Raw genomic sequence first — 18,403 nt, 5'->3', positions numbered from 1 at the left:
TTGCACACTTTGATCATATGTACATTCTACATTCTTCGGGATACAAATACACATTGGTCTTTTTCAGTCTCCAGTCCGCACACTCCTGTTCTGTATTTGTTGACCCAGAACTGTTAGGAGTCATCACTGTATGATAATGCAAAGATTTTCCAACTTTCCTCCCCAAAGGGCACAATTATATCTACTCAAGCTGAACAGACTCCACCAGTTTGCTGTACTCTCTTCAAAAATAGTTAATTTCCACTCTCCACCAAGTGACTTTGATAGACATTGATTGGGGTCAAAGCTAAGGAAATCATTTGTAACTGCATGAGAGACAGGAAGGAGGAGGAGATGAATGACGGGGGTTGCTTCTAAATATTTGGCCTATTCATTCGGATGAGGACACTCATCCAGCTCTCTTCTGAACTTCCCTATTTTCAGAAGACCTCCAGAACTTCATCCTCTATAACTTTCTCAATTGTCTGCACTAAGAATTGGTGTAAAATAGTGTAAAATAATAATCAGAATAGAGCTGGAGGGGACCTTGGAGGTCTTCTAGCCCAACCCTCTGCTCAAGTAGGAGATCCCATATCATTTCAGACAAGTGACTGTCCAGTCTTTTCTTAAAAACCTCCCGTGATGAAGCACCCACAACCTCTGATGGCAAGCCCTTGCACTGGTTAATTGTCCTCACTGTTAGGAAGTTTCGCCTTAATTTCAGGTTGCTTCTCTCCTTGATTCGTTTCCATCCATTGTTTCTTGTCCTGCCTTCAGGTGCTTTGTAGAATAATTTGACCTCCACTTTTTTGTGGCAACCCCTCAAATACTGTAATGTTACTATCATAAATATTGTGAGGTTGCCCACCATCACCTCCTAATATACCCAGTATGGTTGTATTAGGTTTCTTTTTCTTAAAACAGTACCCAACATTGTCCAAAAGGTGCTTTTTCAAAAGGCAACTTGACTTTTTTGGTTTTTTCCTTAAAGCGGTTTTGCTTCTCATCCAAGAAGCTTCTTCAATTCTGACCTCAGAACTGAAGAAGCATCTTGGATGAGAAGTAAGGAAAAAACCCAAGAAAGTCCAATTGACTTTTGAAAAAGCCCCTTTGGGACAACCATGACCTGGATGATTGAGAATTTCCACAGACAGTACCCAACATTGTTTTACATGTCCACATTGATTTTGTTCCCCAAAGTTGTCCTCAATACTCAATGATGACAAATTCTTCCTGATGAAGTAAAAATGTTTTCGTATCGTATAATTAGGGATGGGGAGAGTACCCCCCCATTGCTACCAGTTGTCTCTCCTCTCCCCTTTTTCTGTTTTGACATTTTAATTGCTGCTATGTATTGAGATAGTGGCTTTATTATGTTTCTGAGGCATTTATTTTTCTCTTGTGTTGTTCAGTCTCTTAATACTTCTGCAATCCATCAAAGAATTCTTACTGTTGGTGGGAGAAATAAAAATCAGAACCAATCGATAAGCACAATTGCTTTTGGCAGCTGAATCCTTTGGCTCCCTTCTGTGTGGAACAATGGATGAAGCTTCTCTTTCTGACCTGAGGTGTCCATTTTCGCATCCTCAGTTTACACCAAGGACATTGCTCTCCCGCTGAGACACCCGAGACCGGCCCTCTGAAGGGAACTGCTGAGCTGGCCAGGAGGGTCTGGAGCTGGAAGCTTGACTTACACACACACATATTTCTCTTCCCCTTCCTCACTGCAGGATCCCCCCAGCTGATGAAGTGTGTCACGATCCCCACAGGACTCCAGGACTCCTTGCTGTAGACATTGCCCAGGCACCATAAACAGAGGTAAAAGGGCCACCCCTGCACTGCACAAGCCCACCCCGGGCCCTCTTCCACCCCACCAATGCTTAGCTCTGGCCTTCCCACCTCCTGAGGAGGCAGAGCCAGACTTCGGGGGTGGGGGTTGCAAAGGAGGACGTTCCTACTGTCCAGGTTGTGGCTGCTTGCAAGAAGCCAAAAGGGCACCTTGAGGGATGCTTATCCAGCTGTTCTTAATGCAAAGGAGCATGAAAGCAAAGAGGGGCCCAGCCTGCGGTCTGCTGCCCAGGGCCCAGGTGAGTAGGTCCTGACCTTGAAGTGCCAAAATTGAAAAGACTTGTGAAAAGCAGAAAAAGCAAAAGATGGTAGCGGCGCACTCTGTGAGCCATCATGGCTCAAGGGTTAAATGTAATTTTGCAATGTAAATACTGTGAAAATGTCTGAGGAAAAAAAACATTGGTCCGAGGCTGAATTCCTAACCAGATGGAAAGACGAACCCAACTGCAGGGGGCGCCAGAGGGCCAGAGCCTCACACAGGCTCCAGTGCCTGACAGCCCAGAGGATCCTCAGCTGGGCCCCAGGGGCCCCTCCCAGATGAGCACAGCTGAAATGGGGCCATTCGTGAAGGGGTGCAACCAGGCTGGCCAAAGTGGGAGCCTGAGGTCCAGCTCCCCAGGCGTCAGTTCCTGCCCCCACAGCCCAAAGGGGCAGTGCTGCTGGCACCCCAGGGGAGTTGTGGGAGGGGGGTTCTCCCGGAGACAGTTGGGGTGAGGGGTGCTTGATCCTCAGACAGCTGCCAGCAGGGCTGAGCAGCAGCAGGATTTGCAAGCTGGTGTTTTGGGGGGGTGGGGTGGATGTAGGAGGCCTGCTGGGCTTCTGACGGTGAAGGGGGCTGAGTGAGGGTGGCCCTCTTTCTCACCCTCGTCACTTTCTCCTGCTTTAGGTCTGCCGCCATGGGCAACCTGATCAAAGTGCTGGGCAAAGATTTAGAAAACTGTCCTCATTTCTTCCTGGATTTTGAAAGTAAGTCCCGGACACAAAACAAAGGGGGAGGTGAGGGGCCCATAAATCCTGGCAGGGGAGTCACTGTTCTCCACCAGTTTGGGGGGCCCTTGGGCCATGGCCTCCTTTGGCCTCCTTGGCCTCCTCTGCACAGAGGAGGCAGGTTTGCGCTACAAAAAAGCAGCAACAGGGTTGCTGCCAGGCAGTCTTACAAATTCTCTCTTAGGAAGGGGCAGGCACAGTTTTAGAAGAGATGCTTAGACGTCCCTCAAAGTTCAGGTGCAGAGTTCCCCATCAAGCCAATTGGGGATCATTCAATCCCTGCCCCTTTTTATCAGCACATGTGTTTCAGTTTGCACCCCCTCTTGCCATCCTGGGATGCTCAGAACAGATGACAGATTGGAAAACCAGAAGTAAAAAGCAAAACCATATAAAGCATTTACAACCCAGCTAAGTCAGGGTCTTTCAATTGCAGGCAAGGCTGCATCCGTCAGTCCAGATGAAAAGGGCTGCTTGTAGGCTAGAAGTCTTTCCCCCCAAGTCTTTGGGGATGGGGGTGCCCAAAGCAAGACTTCCTTAGTGTGGGAGGGATTCAAGACCCACTGAATCACAGGCCTTTCTCTGAAGCAATATTTCCAAAAGTCCAAGGGAGCCTCCGAGATGCTAACAGTCCGACTCCCATACAAGAAAGAGAGAATTTTGTTGGCATTGTGAAAAGCTGGCACAAAGACAGAGGCAAAAGGCTTGTGTATTTCTTTCTTGTAATTAAAAAGCTTTACGTTTGGGATAAAATTAACAGGACGTTTATTGATTGTGCTCAACTGAGCTGCCATGGCTGGATTGGCTAAGAGTATAAGATACACACACTCGTGTTGCTCAAGTGGGTATCTCTTGCCCTCACTGCTTCCACCTACAAAATGGGAGCAGTGATGCTGACGGCCTTTGGAAACGCATTCTAGGAGTTACTGAGAGAAGCCCTAGTTTTCAATATTGCAACCAGGGGACGCAGAACTGCTGTACTCCAGCCCCGATGGACCACCCCAGGCCGGCCTGCCACAGGGGTGTCCCCCCCATGTCAGAGAACAGTGGCTCTCCTCTTCCTTATCATTGGTCTTCCTCACCATCAGCCGATGCTCTCCTCCATTTGGGGCAGGAAGAAGCAGGCCAGACCAGTCCTAGTTCAGCTTGGACACCCCCAGTGCATGCCTGGGTTTTCTTGCCTTTGGCTCTGCATTGAATTTGGTCTGACCAGTTCCCCAGGATCTGCTGGTGGTCTTGCTGGAGACTCTTCCTGTCCCAGATGAGGAGCCATTCCCAGCCCCCCCCCCATCCTTGCCCCCTCTCATGACCCATCATGCTTTTCTCCTCTTGTCTCTTCTCTTGCAGGTGTGTCAAATGGGGAACCTTCTTAAAGTGTTGACTTATAATGAGCATGACCAAGGCCCTAATTTTTCCCTTGACTTTGAACGTGAGAAGGGTTTTTAAAATTATTTTTGTCTTTATTTTAATTTCACAAATTCTTTCATTAATTTTTGCCTTATTCACATTGATTTTCTTTCATTTGGTGTTATTTTGCTGGGCGGTAGCTAGGCAGGCTGATGGAGCTGGGAACCAAGAGGGCAAAAGAGAAGGGGGCCACCATCCAGGCAGATAAATGGCAGTTGCAGAGGAAGGGAGGGGGCAGGCCCATTAAAGAGGGGGCCAGGAAGGGCTTCCAAGAGGAAAGTGGGATCAGGAGCTCCATCTCCAGAACAGCATAAAGACCTCTAGTCTAGGTATCATTAGCTGTATTGCTTGTAGAGGGACCTCCAGTGACCAATCAAAGGTGCCACACAACTGTGATCAGTGATCCCTCCCCTGGTTCTGCTCCTTAAGGACATGGACCTCTTTAGGGAGCAACCTGGGTCCCTTTGCCTGATAGTTGACTTCATCTCCCAGAATTCCTGGCTGGGGAGCTCTGGGAGGTAAAGTCCATTCTTCAGGAGGACACCCTCACTGGGGAAAGCTGCTGAAAGAGGAACCCACATTGGGGGAGAAGTGAATGGAGAAAGGCCCATCAGACAGTCCCTGGGGGTGAGAGGGACCCCTGCTTAGTAGCAGCCAGGTAGCCCTGACTTAGGTTGCCACAGCTTAAAGCTCTATTTCATGCTTTCTATTCTGTTTGGTTCTCCTGTATGTTTTTCTGTATATTTGTTTTCTACAATTTCTCCTGCCCTGCTCAGGGCCAAAGGTCTTGGCTTGACAGAGCAAAGCAACTCATGAGTCATGGCTTTCCGGTGAAGCCCCAATATATTTCCCCTCCCTCCTCTCTCTCTCATCCTTGGTGAGGGGGCAAAGGATCTGGGGAAAGAAGCTCATGGCTGCCATGTGGCTACTTCACTGGCTCCCTTGAAGATCCTCCTTCTCCAGGCACCAGTTTGGATTGACTAACCAGCATGGGGAGGCACTTTACGGACTTACAAGAATGCCCTGGCTCCTTCCCATCCCTGGCCAGCCAACCATCCTCCTCCCTGCCACGTGCTCCTCTCGATGGCAACCCCTTTGCCCCCTAGCTTCTGAACTTTGCCTCCCTTCCTTTCTGGGTGGGGTGTGCTGCAGATGCTCAGCCCACAGAAGCCGAGACGGCCGTCTGGAACCAGGTGAACGCTGTCCTGGAGGAGGCCCAGACCATCCTGGCAGAACTGCAGTCCTACACCGGTGCTGGCCAAGAGATCCGGGAGGTATGAGCGGAGCCGAGCTTGCAGCCACCCCAGGCTGGGCCATTCCCGTGGCTACGGTGGGTGGCTCTGTTCTCGCAACCGAGAGCTCCAGCACCAGGGATTCTGCTGGGGAGGATCTGGTTGCTCAACGTTTTTGTCTTGCTGGCCTTGGTTAGTCAGAGCACATCCTCCAGATAGACTGTTCCCAAGTCTTGGGGGCTGAGGGTGGGCCTTTCCCCAGCTATCCCCGCTCCCGGGAGTCAGTCCCGCAGTTGACCCACCAGGGAAAACAGGCCTGGCTGGGGTTGCAGCTGCTTCTCTGGGAAAATAAAACGGTAGCAATGGAGGGTTTGAGGAAGAGCATGCCTAGCATTGCTCTTTCCCTTCTTCAGGCGATCCAGAACCCCAGCGACCTGCAGCTTCAAGAAAAGGCCTGGAATGCTGTGTGTCCTCTTGTGGCGAAGCTGAAACGGTTTTATGAGTTTTCTCTCAGGCTTGGTAAATGTAGGCCTGCCTGGTGTGCGAAGGGAGGGAGGACAGGGGCGAGTCCATCACACACAGACACGCATTGTGCAGCCTGTCTTTCAGAGCGCACCTTCATAGGCAGGGACCGTCATCTCTTTCTTGGTTTATTGATTATACTTACATTATTATTATACTGCCCTTCTATTATATTATACCGGGACCCTGGTAACCTAAGAGAAGGCAGTCAGTGTTGTGCCCAAGTGTCCTCTGGCGCCAAGGGGACAAAGGATCTGTTTGAGGGAGGGGCTTTTCTGGACACGGTGGTCCCAGGGTTCTAGTTTTCCCCTTTGAAGAAGTTATTCTTCCTTATTCCTTTGAGGGGGAGGACAGGGCCCCCACTTCTTCTGCCTCTTTCCTGAGGCTTTCTCTTTTCAGCGGCTGGTGCTTCTCCTCCTGCACAGCTGGGCACCAAGAGCCTGACCAGGCTGTGCACACCTTCATCTCCTGACCTGAGGGAAGGTGATGGGCTTCCACACGGGCCTCCTTTGCCACCCTTGTAACATTGTGCCAGCTCCCCAAGTGGCACACAGGGACTGACCTACCCTTTCTTCACCCCCCAGAGAATGCCTTGCGGAGCTTGCTGGAGGCCCTGACCAGCCCCCCCTATGCCCCCACCCAGCACTTGGAGAGAGAGCAGGCCTTGGCCAAGCAGTTTGCAGAAATCCTGCATTTCACCCTCAGCTTCGATGAGCTCAAGGTACCTTGGCGGGGGCAGGGATGGAGGGCAGGAGAATGAAGTAAAGGGGTTCCTGGGGAGGTGCGGCTTCAGGCTCCCAACTGGTCTTAACCATGTTTAATCATGACTCTGTTGGGATTTTTCCTTTGGGCAACCAAAATGCACCAAACCTGCCAAGGCACAGAGGCACCTGGATCTCCAGTCTGTCTGGTGGTGTCAGGTATGCTTCCTTCAATATCCAGGAAAGGAAAACCCAAACTCAATCATTTTAAAGAGATTAGTACTTTTACTGAATATGAAATGATCGCAACCCAGGTAAAGCTGGAAGTGAGCAAAACGCGCAAAATAGCATCTACTAAGCTTCTCCCCCCCCCCCGTGTCCATTGACCATCATCCAATCCAAAGGTCTCCCAAAGGTCAGGTGGCATCATGTCTGGCAGCGTCATTCATCAGGAATGTAGGGCAGTTGGTCAGCCGGCCCCTTTGGAGATTCACTTTCGTTTCTTGGGAAGACACCTCCTACAATGGAAAAATACCTCCTGCTCCCTTCCCCCCCCTTCGCTCCCTTTACTAGTCCCTCCCCCCGTTTCTTATGGCAGCTGAAGCAGGCAAAGCTGAGGCTGACATTCGGCTCCTCTTGCAGAAGAGACGTTATTCCTAAATAAGAGGAAGGAAAAAAGAGAGAGACAGAATATATACAATAATTATGGTTTATCTGGGTATTTGGTACAGAATTGCTGTATTTTCTTGGGAGCTCGGACATCCCGTTTATTCACCCATTCAGCCTGAGACAAAGGGAAATGTTTCCAGGCTATCAGATATTGGACTTTACCATGGTGTTTCCTAGTGTCCAAGATTTCCTTAACTTCAAAATGTTGCTCCCCCTCTATGAGAATGGGAATTGGAGGGGTGCTTTGATCAGCCCTTAGGGGAGACGAGTGTTCAGGTTTTAATAAACTAACATGAAATACAGGATGTATACGTCTCAACGTTTTTGGCAATTCCAATTCAACTGTTACTGGATTAATCAGTCTAATCACACGAAATGGTCCTACATACTTAGGGCCCAGCTTTTTTGACTTCTGGGTAGTCTGTAAATATTTAGTAGATAAATAGACTTTATCACCTACTTTATAAATGTGAGCTGAGGACCTTTTCTTATCGGCTTGCGCCTTATGGGCCCGGTGTGCCTCATCTAATGCCTTCCGAGTCACTGCCCATGTACTCTTTAATTGTTCAATCCAATCCATCAAGGAGGGATTCTGGGGATCATCTTGTGGTAGCTCAGGAATGGGTACGAAATCCTGGCCCGATGCGACCTTAAAAGGAGTGAATCCGGTGCTACTGTGTACGGAATTATTATATGCCACTTCTGCAAATGGCAACAAGTCTACCCAATTGTCTTGCTGATAATTTACGTAACACCTCAGGTATTGTTCTAGAACCCCATTGGTTCTTTCACAGGCCCCATTTGTCTGAGGGTGGTGACTGGAACTCAGCCCCTGGGCTGAGCCTATCAACTTCAAAAACTCTTTCCAGAAACTGGAAGTAAATTGCACACCCCTGTCAGAAATTATTCTTTTTGGAGATCCATGTAGTCGGTAAATCTGCCGAATAAACAGTTTTGCAAGGGTTTTTGCTGAAGGGATCTTTGAGCAAGGGATGAAATGTACTTGTTTGGAAAACAAGTCAGTTACTACCCAAATGACAGTGCAGCCTTCACTCTCTGGTAAGTCCACAATAAAATCCATAAATATTTCCTTCCATGGGGCATTCGGTCTGGCCACACCTTGCAGTAATCCAGGGGGTTTTCCTGGAGGTCTTTTAGCCGAGACACATACTGGACAGCTAGCCACATATGCCTCTATGTCCTTTTTAAGTGCAAGCCACCAAAATTGCCTCTTAACAAGATGTAGAGTCTTGACAAATGCAAAGTGTCCTGCGGCCTTGGCATCATGAGCATATTTCAATACGGTTGCTCTTAATGTGGTCGGAACATACAATTTCGATCCAACCCAAGCTAGTCCGTCACGAAGTGTGCATTCATTCGAGTGGTTCTTAAACCACTCGTCAGTTTTTAGCGCTTCTCGCAATTTTTCGAGTAAATCCCCCGAGAGTTCTGGTTCGGGTTTTCCCTGTGCTCTGGTAGTGATAGGTGTTGCCAATTGTGTCGAGGGGATCATAGGTTGAACCACCTCCTTCTTGATGCTGTTGTACTGCGGCAATCTGGAAAGTGCATCCGCCATGAAGTTCTTTCCACCAGGAAGGTAACGTAGGGTGAAATTGAAACGATTGAAATGTTGGGCCCAACGAGCCTGTTTTGGTGATAGTTTGCGTGGTGTTTTTAATGCCTCTAAATTCTTGTGATCAGTCCACACTTCGAAAGGATGTTTCACCCCTTCTAAAAATTGTCTCCATGTTAACAGCGCCCATCTAACTGCAAACGCCTCTTTCTCCCATATGGCCCATCTCCTTTCCGTTTCTGATAGTTTACGGGACGTGTAAGCACAGGGTTGTAATATCCCGTTTTCATTCTTTTGCAAGAGTATTGCTCCTACAGCTACATCACTGGCGTCAGCTTGTACTACAAAAGGTTGTTCCATGTCTGGGTGTTTGAGCACTGGTTCAGCCGCAAACAGCCGTTTCAATCTTTCGAAAGCGGCTTGACAGTCCATACTCCATTCTAGTGGTTTCGAGGGTTTGGGCTTTACTTCCCCTTTCGTTTTTAGCAAGTCTGTAATTGGTAGTGCGATTTTCGTGAAAGAGGGGATAAATTATCTATAAAAGTTAGCAAATCCCAAGAAGCTCTGTAACTGTTTACGGGTGCGTGGTGCGGCCCATTCCAGCACTGCCCGGACCTTTTCAGGGTCCATCTCTATTCCTTCATGCGATATACGATATCCAAGATAGTCGATTTTGTCTTGGTGGAATTCACATTTAGAAAGTTTGGCATAGAGTTCAGCCGCTCTGAGTTTCTTCAAGACCGTCCGTACCAACTTTACGTGGTCGGCCATGTTGTCAGAATAGATCAGAATGTCATCCAAATAGACCAACACCCCCTTATACAGGTGCTCATGCAATACTTCGTTGATCAACTGCATGAATACAGCAGGGGCTCCCTGTAGTCCAAAAGTGAGTACTCTAAACTGGAAGCATCCCAGTGGGCAATTAAATGCTGTCTTCCATTCACCCCCCTCTTTTATTCTCACTCGGTAGTATGCTTCTCTTAAATCAAGTTTGGTGAAAATTTTTCCCTTCCCTAAATGGGCTAACATGTCCTTCATGAGTGGGAGGGGGTAGACATTTTCTATGCAAATCGCGTTTATATTTCTATAATCGACCACCAAATGAAAGGATCCATCTTTCTTTTCGCGGAACATTACTGGTGCCGCCACCTTGGGTTTGGCTCGTTCGATGAATCCCTGTTCTAGGTTTTTGTCAATAAAATTTCGCAATTCCCCCAATTCTCGAGGTGTCATGGGGTAAATTTTTGGTTTGGGAAGCTTCACCCCAGGGAGTATTTCAATGGTGCAGTCAGTGGCCCTGTGGGGAGGCAGAGCATCCAATGCCTTTTCGCTAAAGACTTCCTTGAGATCCCAATATTCCTTTGGAATCTTTTCTTCTCCCTCAATATAGTCAATGGCTACTGCCGCCCTTTCTGGCTTTATGTCGTCCCTCAGGGGGGGACCTTCCTTTTCCGGAGTCGGTTCTGCCATGCGGATGTGCAGGACCCCCGTCTTCCAATTTACCCGTGGGTTCCATTTTCGAAGCCAGGGCAGTCCTAGAATGAGGGGTCTCTCCATACCAGGGGCTACAATAAATCTGAGATTCTCTACATGATTCCCCAACTGCAATTCAAGGGGTTCGGTCATAAAGCTAGCTGGGCCCCCTCCTGCAATCGACCCGTCTAATTGACAGAATGCAATGGGTCTTTTTAAAGTTTTTAGTCTCAGTCCCATTTCCTCCACCACCTTGGGGCTAATTATGCACCTAGTGCACCCAGAGTCCAATAGGGCTAACATTTGCACGTGGGCCCCTGTGGATGGCACCCTTACTTCTACGGGGATGAGTAAGGGTTCTTCCGTGTGACTCACCCGATCGTCGGTGTCGGAGTCGGAGTCCGTCTTGCTGTTGTCATCGTTGGTCGGAGTTCCCAACTCACCCTGGTTTTGGGGAGCGAACTCAATGACTTCTCCTTTCAGGGCAGTGCCGCGGGTTTTGGCGGGTATTTTGTCGCCTTTCTTCGGCCCGGGCCCGGCAGCTTTTGGTAGTGGCTTGGAGAAGCATTCGGCAGCTCAGTGACCTTCTTTCCCACATTTGAAGCAGGTGAAGGGCTTTGACTTGGGTTTGAATTCGGTCTTCCCCCCAGCCATCTTTAGTGCCCCTTTACGGTGAAAGGAAGATGACTGGTCCCCCATACACCTTCCTCGGAGTTCGCTCCGTCTCAGCTCGATCTCCACATCCTCAGCTACTATGTACCATCTCTGCAAATCTTCGGGGAGCCCCATGCTTCTACAGTCTCGATATATCTCTTCATTCAACCCATCTTTGAAACTCTCCAAAAGAGCCATTTCTGACCAGCCTGTCATATAGGGTGCCAGTTCACGAAACTCTTGGATATACTCTACCACCAGTCTCCGGCCCTGCTGAATGCTCTTCATTCTGAGTCTCGCCTTTCGTTCAGCTAAATGGTCTTCAAAGCGCCTCCTAAGGGCCCCCATGAACTGGTTGTAATTTCTCAGCAAGAGGGAGTTGTTATTGTGGAGAACCACAAAGCCCGTCATCAAGATAGGCCCTCGATAAAGTGGAGGGCCAGGCCTGCGAGAGGGGGGAGTCTCGCAGCGCGAGAAGGTCGGCTTTTTGGAGCATCAACCGAACCAAAGATGGGAAAGAAAGGCCAGTCCGGGGGTCTATCATAGTCCAAAGGGATAACTGAGCATAAGGATCACAAAATGTCCATTTGTAGAGCTGGACTCCACTGTCCTCTCACGACAGGGAGAAGGTCCAATGTTCTTTTTCTCCAACAGAGGCTAATAGCCAACCATCCTCTCACGACGGCCGGTCCCGTTACAAGAGGTTAACGGGGACAGTGTTCTATCCTCCCCGTTGGGATACAAAAAATCCCTCAGTTCTTTCAAATGGTGCTCAGTCTCCTGCCAGCGAGGGCATGAGTGGAACATGGTGGGGGGGGGTCCAAAGTGTCCAGAGTGTAGCAGTTCGTAAGCCCCTCCCCCATAAAAAGGGGGGGGCAGGAAGGCAGGGAGAGGGAGGGGGGGAAACAATATCCCCAGAGGAGGGTAACATCTCTTCCTCTGCCGATCTATAAGTCCAGGCCTCCTCACTTCAGCTTCTCCTCTTCACTCTCAGCAGACTACCATTGCAGCATTCTGCAGCAGACGCCATCACCGGCGCCAGTGTCACCACCCCCCACCCCAGCACCATAACAGATGCATCTGGGGGGGGCAACCAGCGCCGCCAACTGGCCTCCACCGCCAGCCCCGCCTTGGCTCTGTTGCTTTGAGTGGGGGGGGGAGGGGGGGCATCGCCCCACGGCCGTTCGCACTACTGCCGGAGCCACCGTCCCCCTCCAGCCCCTCTTCTTTGATGGAAAATAAAGACCGCAGCCAGATGACTCTCTGCGGCCACACCAAGCTGCTCCCACCATCGCTGCTACCGCCGTTACCGCTGCTGCTGCCGCCGCCATCACTGCCATTCCCTTCTCGGCGCCCTCAGCTGTTTTTCGGCGCCCTCAGCTGTTTTACGGCGCCCTCATCACCGCCATAACCTCGCGGGGCTCCAGGCAGTTCCGCAGCGCCCAGGGTGGTTTCACAGCGTCGCCGCTGCTATCAATTTTGCGGCATTCTGCGGCGTCCTCGGCGTCCTCAGCACTCTCCAGGGCCTCTCCCAAACCGCTAGCCCCTCGCTCCAACCACGATGTCACAGAGGGAGTAAAAATCCTCCCCAGGTTGGGCAGGGGCTCTCCTCACTGGGGCTCAGGGTCGCAGATGGATTTAGCTACCCTACACCCCCCGAAAAGACCAAATAGCCCCCATCGTCAGACCGGGAGCTCACCCAACACCGCCATCTTTGAGCATGCGCAAAATATACTTTTGTATATACCTGCTTAGTAGGGCTTTCACACACACCCCCAGCGGTGTTCTTTTTTATACAAAGTCAGCTTATTGCCCCCACAATCCAGGTCCTCATTTTACCTACCTCGGAAGGATGGAAGGCTGAGTCAACCTTGAGCCTGGTGAGATTTGAACTTGCAGTAATTGCAGGCAGCTGGTGCTACTTAACAGTGTCTTTAGACATCCAAGTGGGGTTTTCCCTCCTTTTCCTCCATAAATCTTGCCGTTGGAATTATCTGTGATGTCTCCTTGTATGGCGGAGGCTGGGATTCAACCTGCCATTTCAGGTTGCTGCAGGCTTGACCCGTTTCCCTACCTCACCCCATTTGCAGGAGAATCCAGTTCCTTCAATGTGGGCTCCCCCCTCAAGTGGCATCCGTTCCCGTGTCTGCTACCTTGAAAGATCTGGCAGCAGGTCCTCAGACTCAGAGGGGTGTCAAGGATGGGGAGCTGACCCTTTCCCCATGAGGTCCCCAGTTCCATGGAGCTGTTTTACTCCACAGGATGGGACACCAACCCTTCCCTTCTCTTTTCTTTGCCAATTCTTCCTACCCTGGCAGCTGATCCCAAGGCTTTCCTATCTAGGCGCTTGGCAAGAGCAGGGCAGGAGCCGAGTCCTTTGCTGCCAGGTCCCCTCTTGTCTGAAGCTGCCCCCGGGATCAGAGTCTTGACAGGGAGAAAGAGGCTCCCACCACCAGCCATTGTCAGCCGGCTCAAGGGATCTTGCTCCACCCCATGGCCTGCCCAGAGGGCCTGCCAGCCTACTTTAAAGCAAAACTCCTTCCGAAGAGCACTAAACATGTGTTCAAAAATTTCCCACAAAACATTTAAAAATCAAGGGGTTGTAACATAAAGGGACACCTTGCAACCATTCTTTCTAATCTCAGATATTTTATTCTGAAAGAGTCTTAAACTCATTTGCCATGGAGAAAATCAATCTATGTACTTTCTAAGAATCAACACTAACTTTCTCCCTCCTCCTCCTCCTCCTCATCATCATCATCATCAAGCCCACATTTGAGAGTAGCCAGAAAGCATCTCATAGTTGCTGCAGGAAGCAACTAAATGTGGATTTCTCTCTGCCCTGTCCTACCCCTAGTGACTGCTAGGGGACCCAAATGTGTTGGGGATGATGAGTCTTACCAGTCTATGGATCAGACTGTAAGCCTAGGGCCTCCTCCCCAGGGAATTTTGGGGCTTCCAGTGGGGCTAGGAGGAAGCACTTTCCAAGTGTCCCCTTTGTCTCCCTCAGATGACCAATCCTGCCATTCAGAACGATTTTAGCTACTACAGAAGAACCATCAGTCGAAATCGAATCAACAATTTGCAAGTAAGGAAATGCTTCTCTGCTTTGCTAGGTTTTGGAGACATAAAACTCTGGTATTAATAAAGTGGAAAAAAGGAAAGATCGATGAGAGCAATGTGGTGATTAATTAAAACCTATTATTTGCTTATGAGATAGTGACCAATTTTACCCCAACCCTAATCCTAACCCTTTAGTCAGTTGTGAAAAATGCCAAGGAACCAATCAGGAGGACCAATGTTCCCCCTCAGCCAGGTGGGCTTTTGAAATTGGGGAAAGCAGCCGGTTTTGTTTTTCTCCTTGAAGGGTTGAGTTTGCTCATCCCTGATGGGGGAATGAGAGCAAGCAAAGCTGCCTCTTCCCCAGAGAAATTCTACCCCCACTGTGGTTCTGCAGTCATCCCCCCTTAGGTCACTGTCCTTGCCTTCCTTTGTGCCCACACCTGCAGCTGGATGTGGAGAGTGAGGTCAACAATGAGATGGCCAACCGGATGTCCCTCTTTTACGCCGAGGCCACCCCGATGCTGAAAACTCTGAGCAGTGCCACCACCAAGTTTGTCTCGGAGGTGAGCCACGAGATCTCCTGGGGACATTTTTGCAAGTCCCAAGAGGAGAAGATTCAGGCTGATGATGAGTGAAATGCACCAGGACTGCAGAGGCTCTGGGGAGGGAGGGAGGAAGGGGTCTGAGCACCCTCCTTTGCCCTGAATGTGCTTCCTCCTCCTGATGAAGAGGAAGAGATCTCTCGACCCATGGAGGCTCTTGCTCGCTTTCTTTCAGAACAAAACTCTCCCAATAGAAGACACGACTGACTGCCTGAGCACCATGGCCTGTGTCTGCCGAGTGATGCTGGAAACTCCGTGAGTTTTGGCTGACTCTTCCATGGACTGAACAGGGGCTTGCGCTGCGGAGGCTGCTGGGCTGCTTACACGACAGGCATCTTGCCACTCAGACCCCAGGAATGCTGGCAGGAAGGAGGGTGGCAGACCCGTGGCCAAGATTGTTGGTGGTTAAGTGCAGAAGGACCAGCGGTGAATGCAGCAGGAAAAGGCTGCAGTCTCCATGGCAAGCAGGCTTCTTTGACATGGTGCAGGCTCAGATCAGGATTGATGGCTTTTGGCATTTTGCCAGGAAGGAAAACTGAGCCAGTTCCACGTTTCTCTTCTGCTTTCCCACAGGGAATATCGCAGCAGGTTCACTAACACTGAGACCCTCCTCTTCTGCATGCGGGTAATGGTGGGGGTCATCATCCTCTACGATCATGTCCACCCAGTGGGGGCATTTGCTAAGACATCCAAAATAGACGTGAGTAACATTTTAGACACACACACATCCATAGTGCAGCCCTCAGGTTAAGCTCAGTTTCTGTGAGCTCCCCTGCCTCACTTGCACAATAAATTTTCAGTTGGAGACTCACCCCTGTTTTCTTACCATTTTTGGCTTCCTTTTTCCTACCAGAGAATATCCATTAAGAAGAGCAAATCATGTGGCTGCCCCTCAGCTATCTCTGCTCATGCAGAAGGACATGCATGAGACCCCTTACAGCCCCCTTGCCCTCCCAAAAGGAGGGCTGCTCTTCCTTTGGAGGTGAGGGGCAAAGAGGAGAGGGTTTTCAAAGGAATGCAACAGAAAGTTTTGCAGAAATCTCCCTGGCAAGGAAAGAATTTGCATTCCAGCTTAAACTTGCTGTTACCCATCTTGCTGCATACCCTTCATTCACAGTCAGAGCCCTTAGGGACAGAAGGAGCCTCTTGGGTGAAAATTCAGGAGCTGAAGTTGGCAGACCTGATTGTGCCTTTCCAGCCTTTTCTCCTCTCTGCAAAACGAAAGTCCTTCCTTCCTTCCTTCCTCTTTCCCTCTAGATGAAAGGATGCATCAAGGTTTTGAAGGAGCAGCCCTCCAACAGCACAGAAGGCCTTCTCAATGCTCTGAGGTACGGCAGCTCCAAAGGCCCAGGGTGGCTCTTGACCAGGCACTTTGTGTGCTGGAAGTACAGAGGGTCAGCCATTGCCCTTCTGGGAAGCTTCATGAGAATCGCAAGGGAGAACTTTCACAGGATGAAGTTGGGAAGAAGAGACAGGCAGAGATGGCTGGCCGGGAGGCGTTAATTGTACTGTCCATCTGATTATGTTGATAACTATTTGTGTTTTGCCCAAATACAAACAAATATTCCCATTTTTCAGACCAGGAAATGGAGCTTAGGATAAGAGTTCTCCCCACTCCATCCAGTGGATGCTTTGGCACCACAAATGATTTACAGTTTGCAGTTCAAGAGGACTCTGTTGGCAGTATAAGGCCATTTGCTTCTCCTCACTTCTATCACTTGGCTTGTTTGTACAAGTAGTCTTCAACTTATGACCACAATTGAGCCCAAATTTTTGTTGTTAAGCAAAACACTTTTTAAGTGAATTTTGCCCCATTTTGTGACCTTTTTTGCCACAATTGTTAAATGAGCACTGCAGTTGTTAAATTGCTAAAATGGTTACCAGTTCTGGCTTCCCCATTGACTTTGCTTGTCAGAAGATCGCAAATGGGGATCAAACGTCCCTGGAACACTGCAACCGTCATAAAAAGGAGTCAGTTGCCAAGGAACAGAATTTTGATCACCTGATCTCGGGGGTACTACAAAGGTTGTAAGTGTAAAAAACAGTCATAAGTCACTTTTTTTCAGTGCCATTGTAACTTCAAATGGTCACTAAATGAACTGTTGTAAGTTGAGGACTACCAGTAGAGTCTATCAGAAAATCTTATGTTCACACAGCATCCTTAACTGAGTGACTGAAATGCTTCTTTTGCACAATGCACTGAACCAGAAACAAACTAAAGAGGTCAGTGAGGTGTGAATGCAGCCCATCTTGTGCCTGTAAGGTGAGAGGTTGGTGGTGGGTAGGCTAAGTGCAAAGCCGGCAGGAAGGGCAAGTGGGCGGAAATGCAGTTATGTGCTGATGGATTCCACCAGGAAGAAATTAGGGTCCAGTGGGCAGACAGGGATTTTCTGCACTCTTCACACACAGCCACTGTCTGTCCAGTTTTGCACTCAGGGAACATGGCCTTAAGGGACACTTCTCTTCCACCCTGGTCCTGTTCTGGAGCTCACCTTTTTTTCCCTGGCTGTCTCTCTACATCACACACACACACACACACACACACACACACACACACACCTCTGCTAGCTTATTCCCGATTACCTTTCTTCCAGGGCTTTCCTGTTCATGCGCGAAGGGCCATCTGTCCATCCTTTGCCCACTGGGGGCCAAGAGGCTTTGGAGCTTCATACATGTCCCTCCCTCTTTCCCACCTCCACAAGGATGGCTGTGCTTATCCTCCCTTTGCCTTGTTCCTCCTAGGTACACCACCCGGCACCTCAATGATGACACCACTTCTAAGCAGATCCGGGCTTTGCTGCAATGAAACTTCCTGGAACAGCCATTCACCAGAGACACATGCAAGAAACCTCCAGCAGAAATTTTAATGTTGAAATGTTGCTATAAATAGTCATCATATCCCTCATTTTGTAAAAAAAAGAAAAAAGTTAAAGAAGAGCAGGTGAGATTGTCAATGAATATATATTATATATAGAGAGACAGAACTGCAATAGATATTCCAGCTCCAAGATGACCCCTGTTGAATGCTGGCCAAAGCGCAGGGACTAGTCCCTTGTCTCAAGTGGCTGTGCTGCTTCCAGCCCCATCCATGCTGGGGTCACCAGGTCCCCTGCATGTCATACCTTTGGAGCGTGGAGGAAGATTTCTTCCGAGCCTTTCTGGGATCATAAGATGGATCTACAAGCAAGCCCAGATGCCAGGAAAGTGAGAAGGAAGGATGGCTGCTCTCTTACCCGAGATGTAAATAACATATCTGGAAAAGCTTGATTGAATGAATGGGCATGAGCACCATCATTAAGCCTTCAATTCTGATTCCATTCTTAGTGGCTCAGTCACACCTTTTAGATTTTTAATATGAACAACTGCAACCATCCACCTATTATTTTGAACATTTTTGTGTCAAAATAAAAAGAAAAGTTAATGTGTGAGAGATCACAGCATGATTTTCTACTTTGCTTTAATCAGCAATGTCTGTGCTTGTCAACATTGGTTGGGTCTGTTGCCCCGAATATGGCTTCCACCATTAAGCTGCTTTCTTGCATATACCAGAGGCTGCCCCAGTTAGGATCAATTTTTAGGTCACTTTGCCACCAGTCTTTGCTCCTTGTAAGGCTGAGGAAAGGAGCTCCAGGTCAAAGAGAGAGCAAGGAGGCATTTTAGTTAAGACCTTACATTCCACTCTGGAAAAACCAG

At 49.2% G+C, this 18,403-nt stretch overlaps 1 protein-coding gene across 2 annotated transcripts; it reads left to right on the top strand.

Annotated features, from left to right (window-relative positions):
* The first annotated feature begins 2,723 nt into the window (after nucleotides 1–2,723).
* On the top strand, nucleotides 2,724–17,516 carry LOC139321073 (CYFIP-related Rac1 interactor A-like). Of its 2 annotated transcripts, XM_070949688.1 has the most exons (11): nucleotides 2,775–2,793; nucleotides 4,159–4,240; nucleotides 5,371–5,492; nucleotides 5,864–5,969; nucleotides 6,557–6,693; nucleotides 14,056–14,133; nucleotides 14,555–14,671; nucleotides 14,886–14,965; nucleotides 15,284–15,410; nucleotides 15,968–16,038; nucleotides 17,453–17,516. In XM_070949688.1, the coding sequence occupies exons 2-11, from the start codon at nucleotides 4,168–4,170 to the stop codon at nucleotides 17,514–17,516; spliced, it is 975 nt and encodes a 324-aa protein (XP_070805789.1). In that variant the 5' UTR covers nucleotides 2,775–2,793; nucleotides 4,159–4,167. The 2 variants fall into 2 exon arrangements, with proteins under 2 accessions (XP_070805790.1, XP_070805789.1); XM_070949689.1 differs by lacking the exon at nucleotides 4,159–4,240 and having other exon boundaries at nucleotides 2,724–2,793.
* Nucleotides 17,517–18,403: the final 887 nt, after the last annotated feature.

The sequence above is a fragment of the Pituophis catenifer genome, unplaced genomic scaffold (genome assembly GCF_029215685.1).
Source record: "Pituophis catenifer annectens isolate HBS135680 unplaced genomic scaffold, rPitCat1.0.hap2 SCAF_9, whole genome shotgun sequence".
In the NCBI taxonomy this organism is placed as follows: domain Eukaryota; kingdom Metazoa; phylum Chordata; class Lepidosauria; order Squamata; family Colubridae; genus Pituophis; species Pituophis catenifer.
This window is presented reverse-complemented; position numbering and strand designations above follow the sequence as displayed.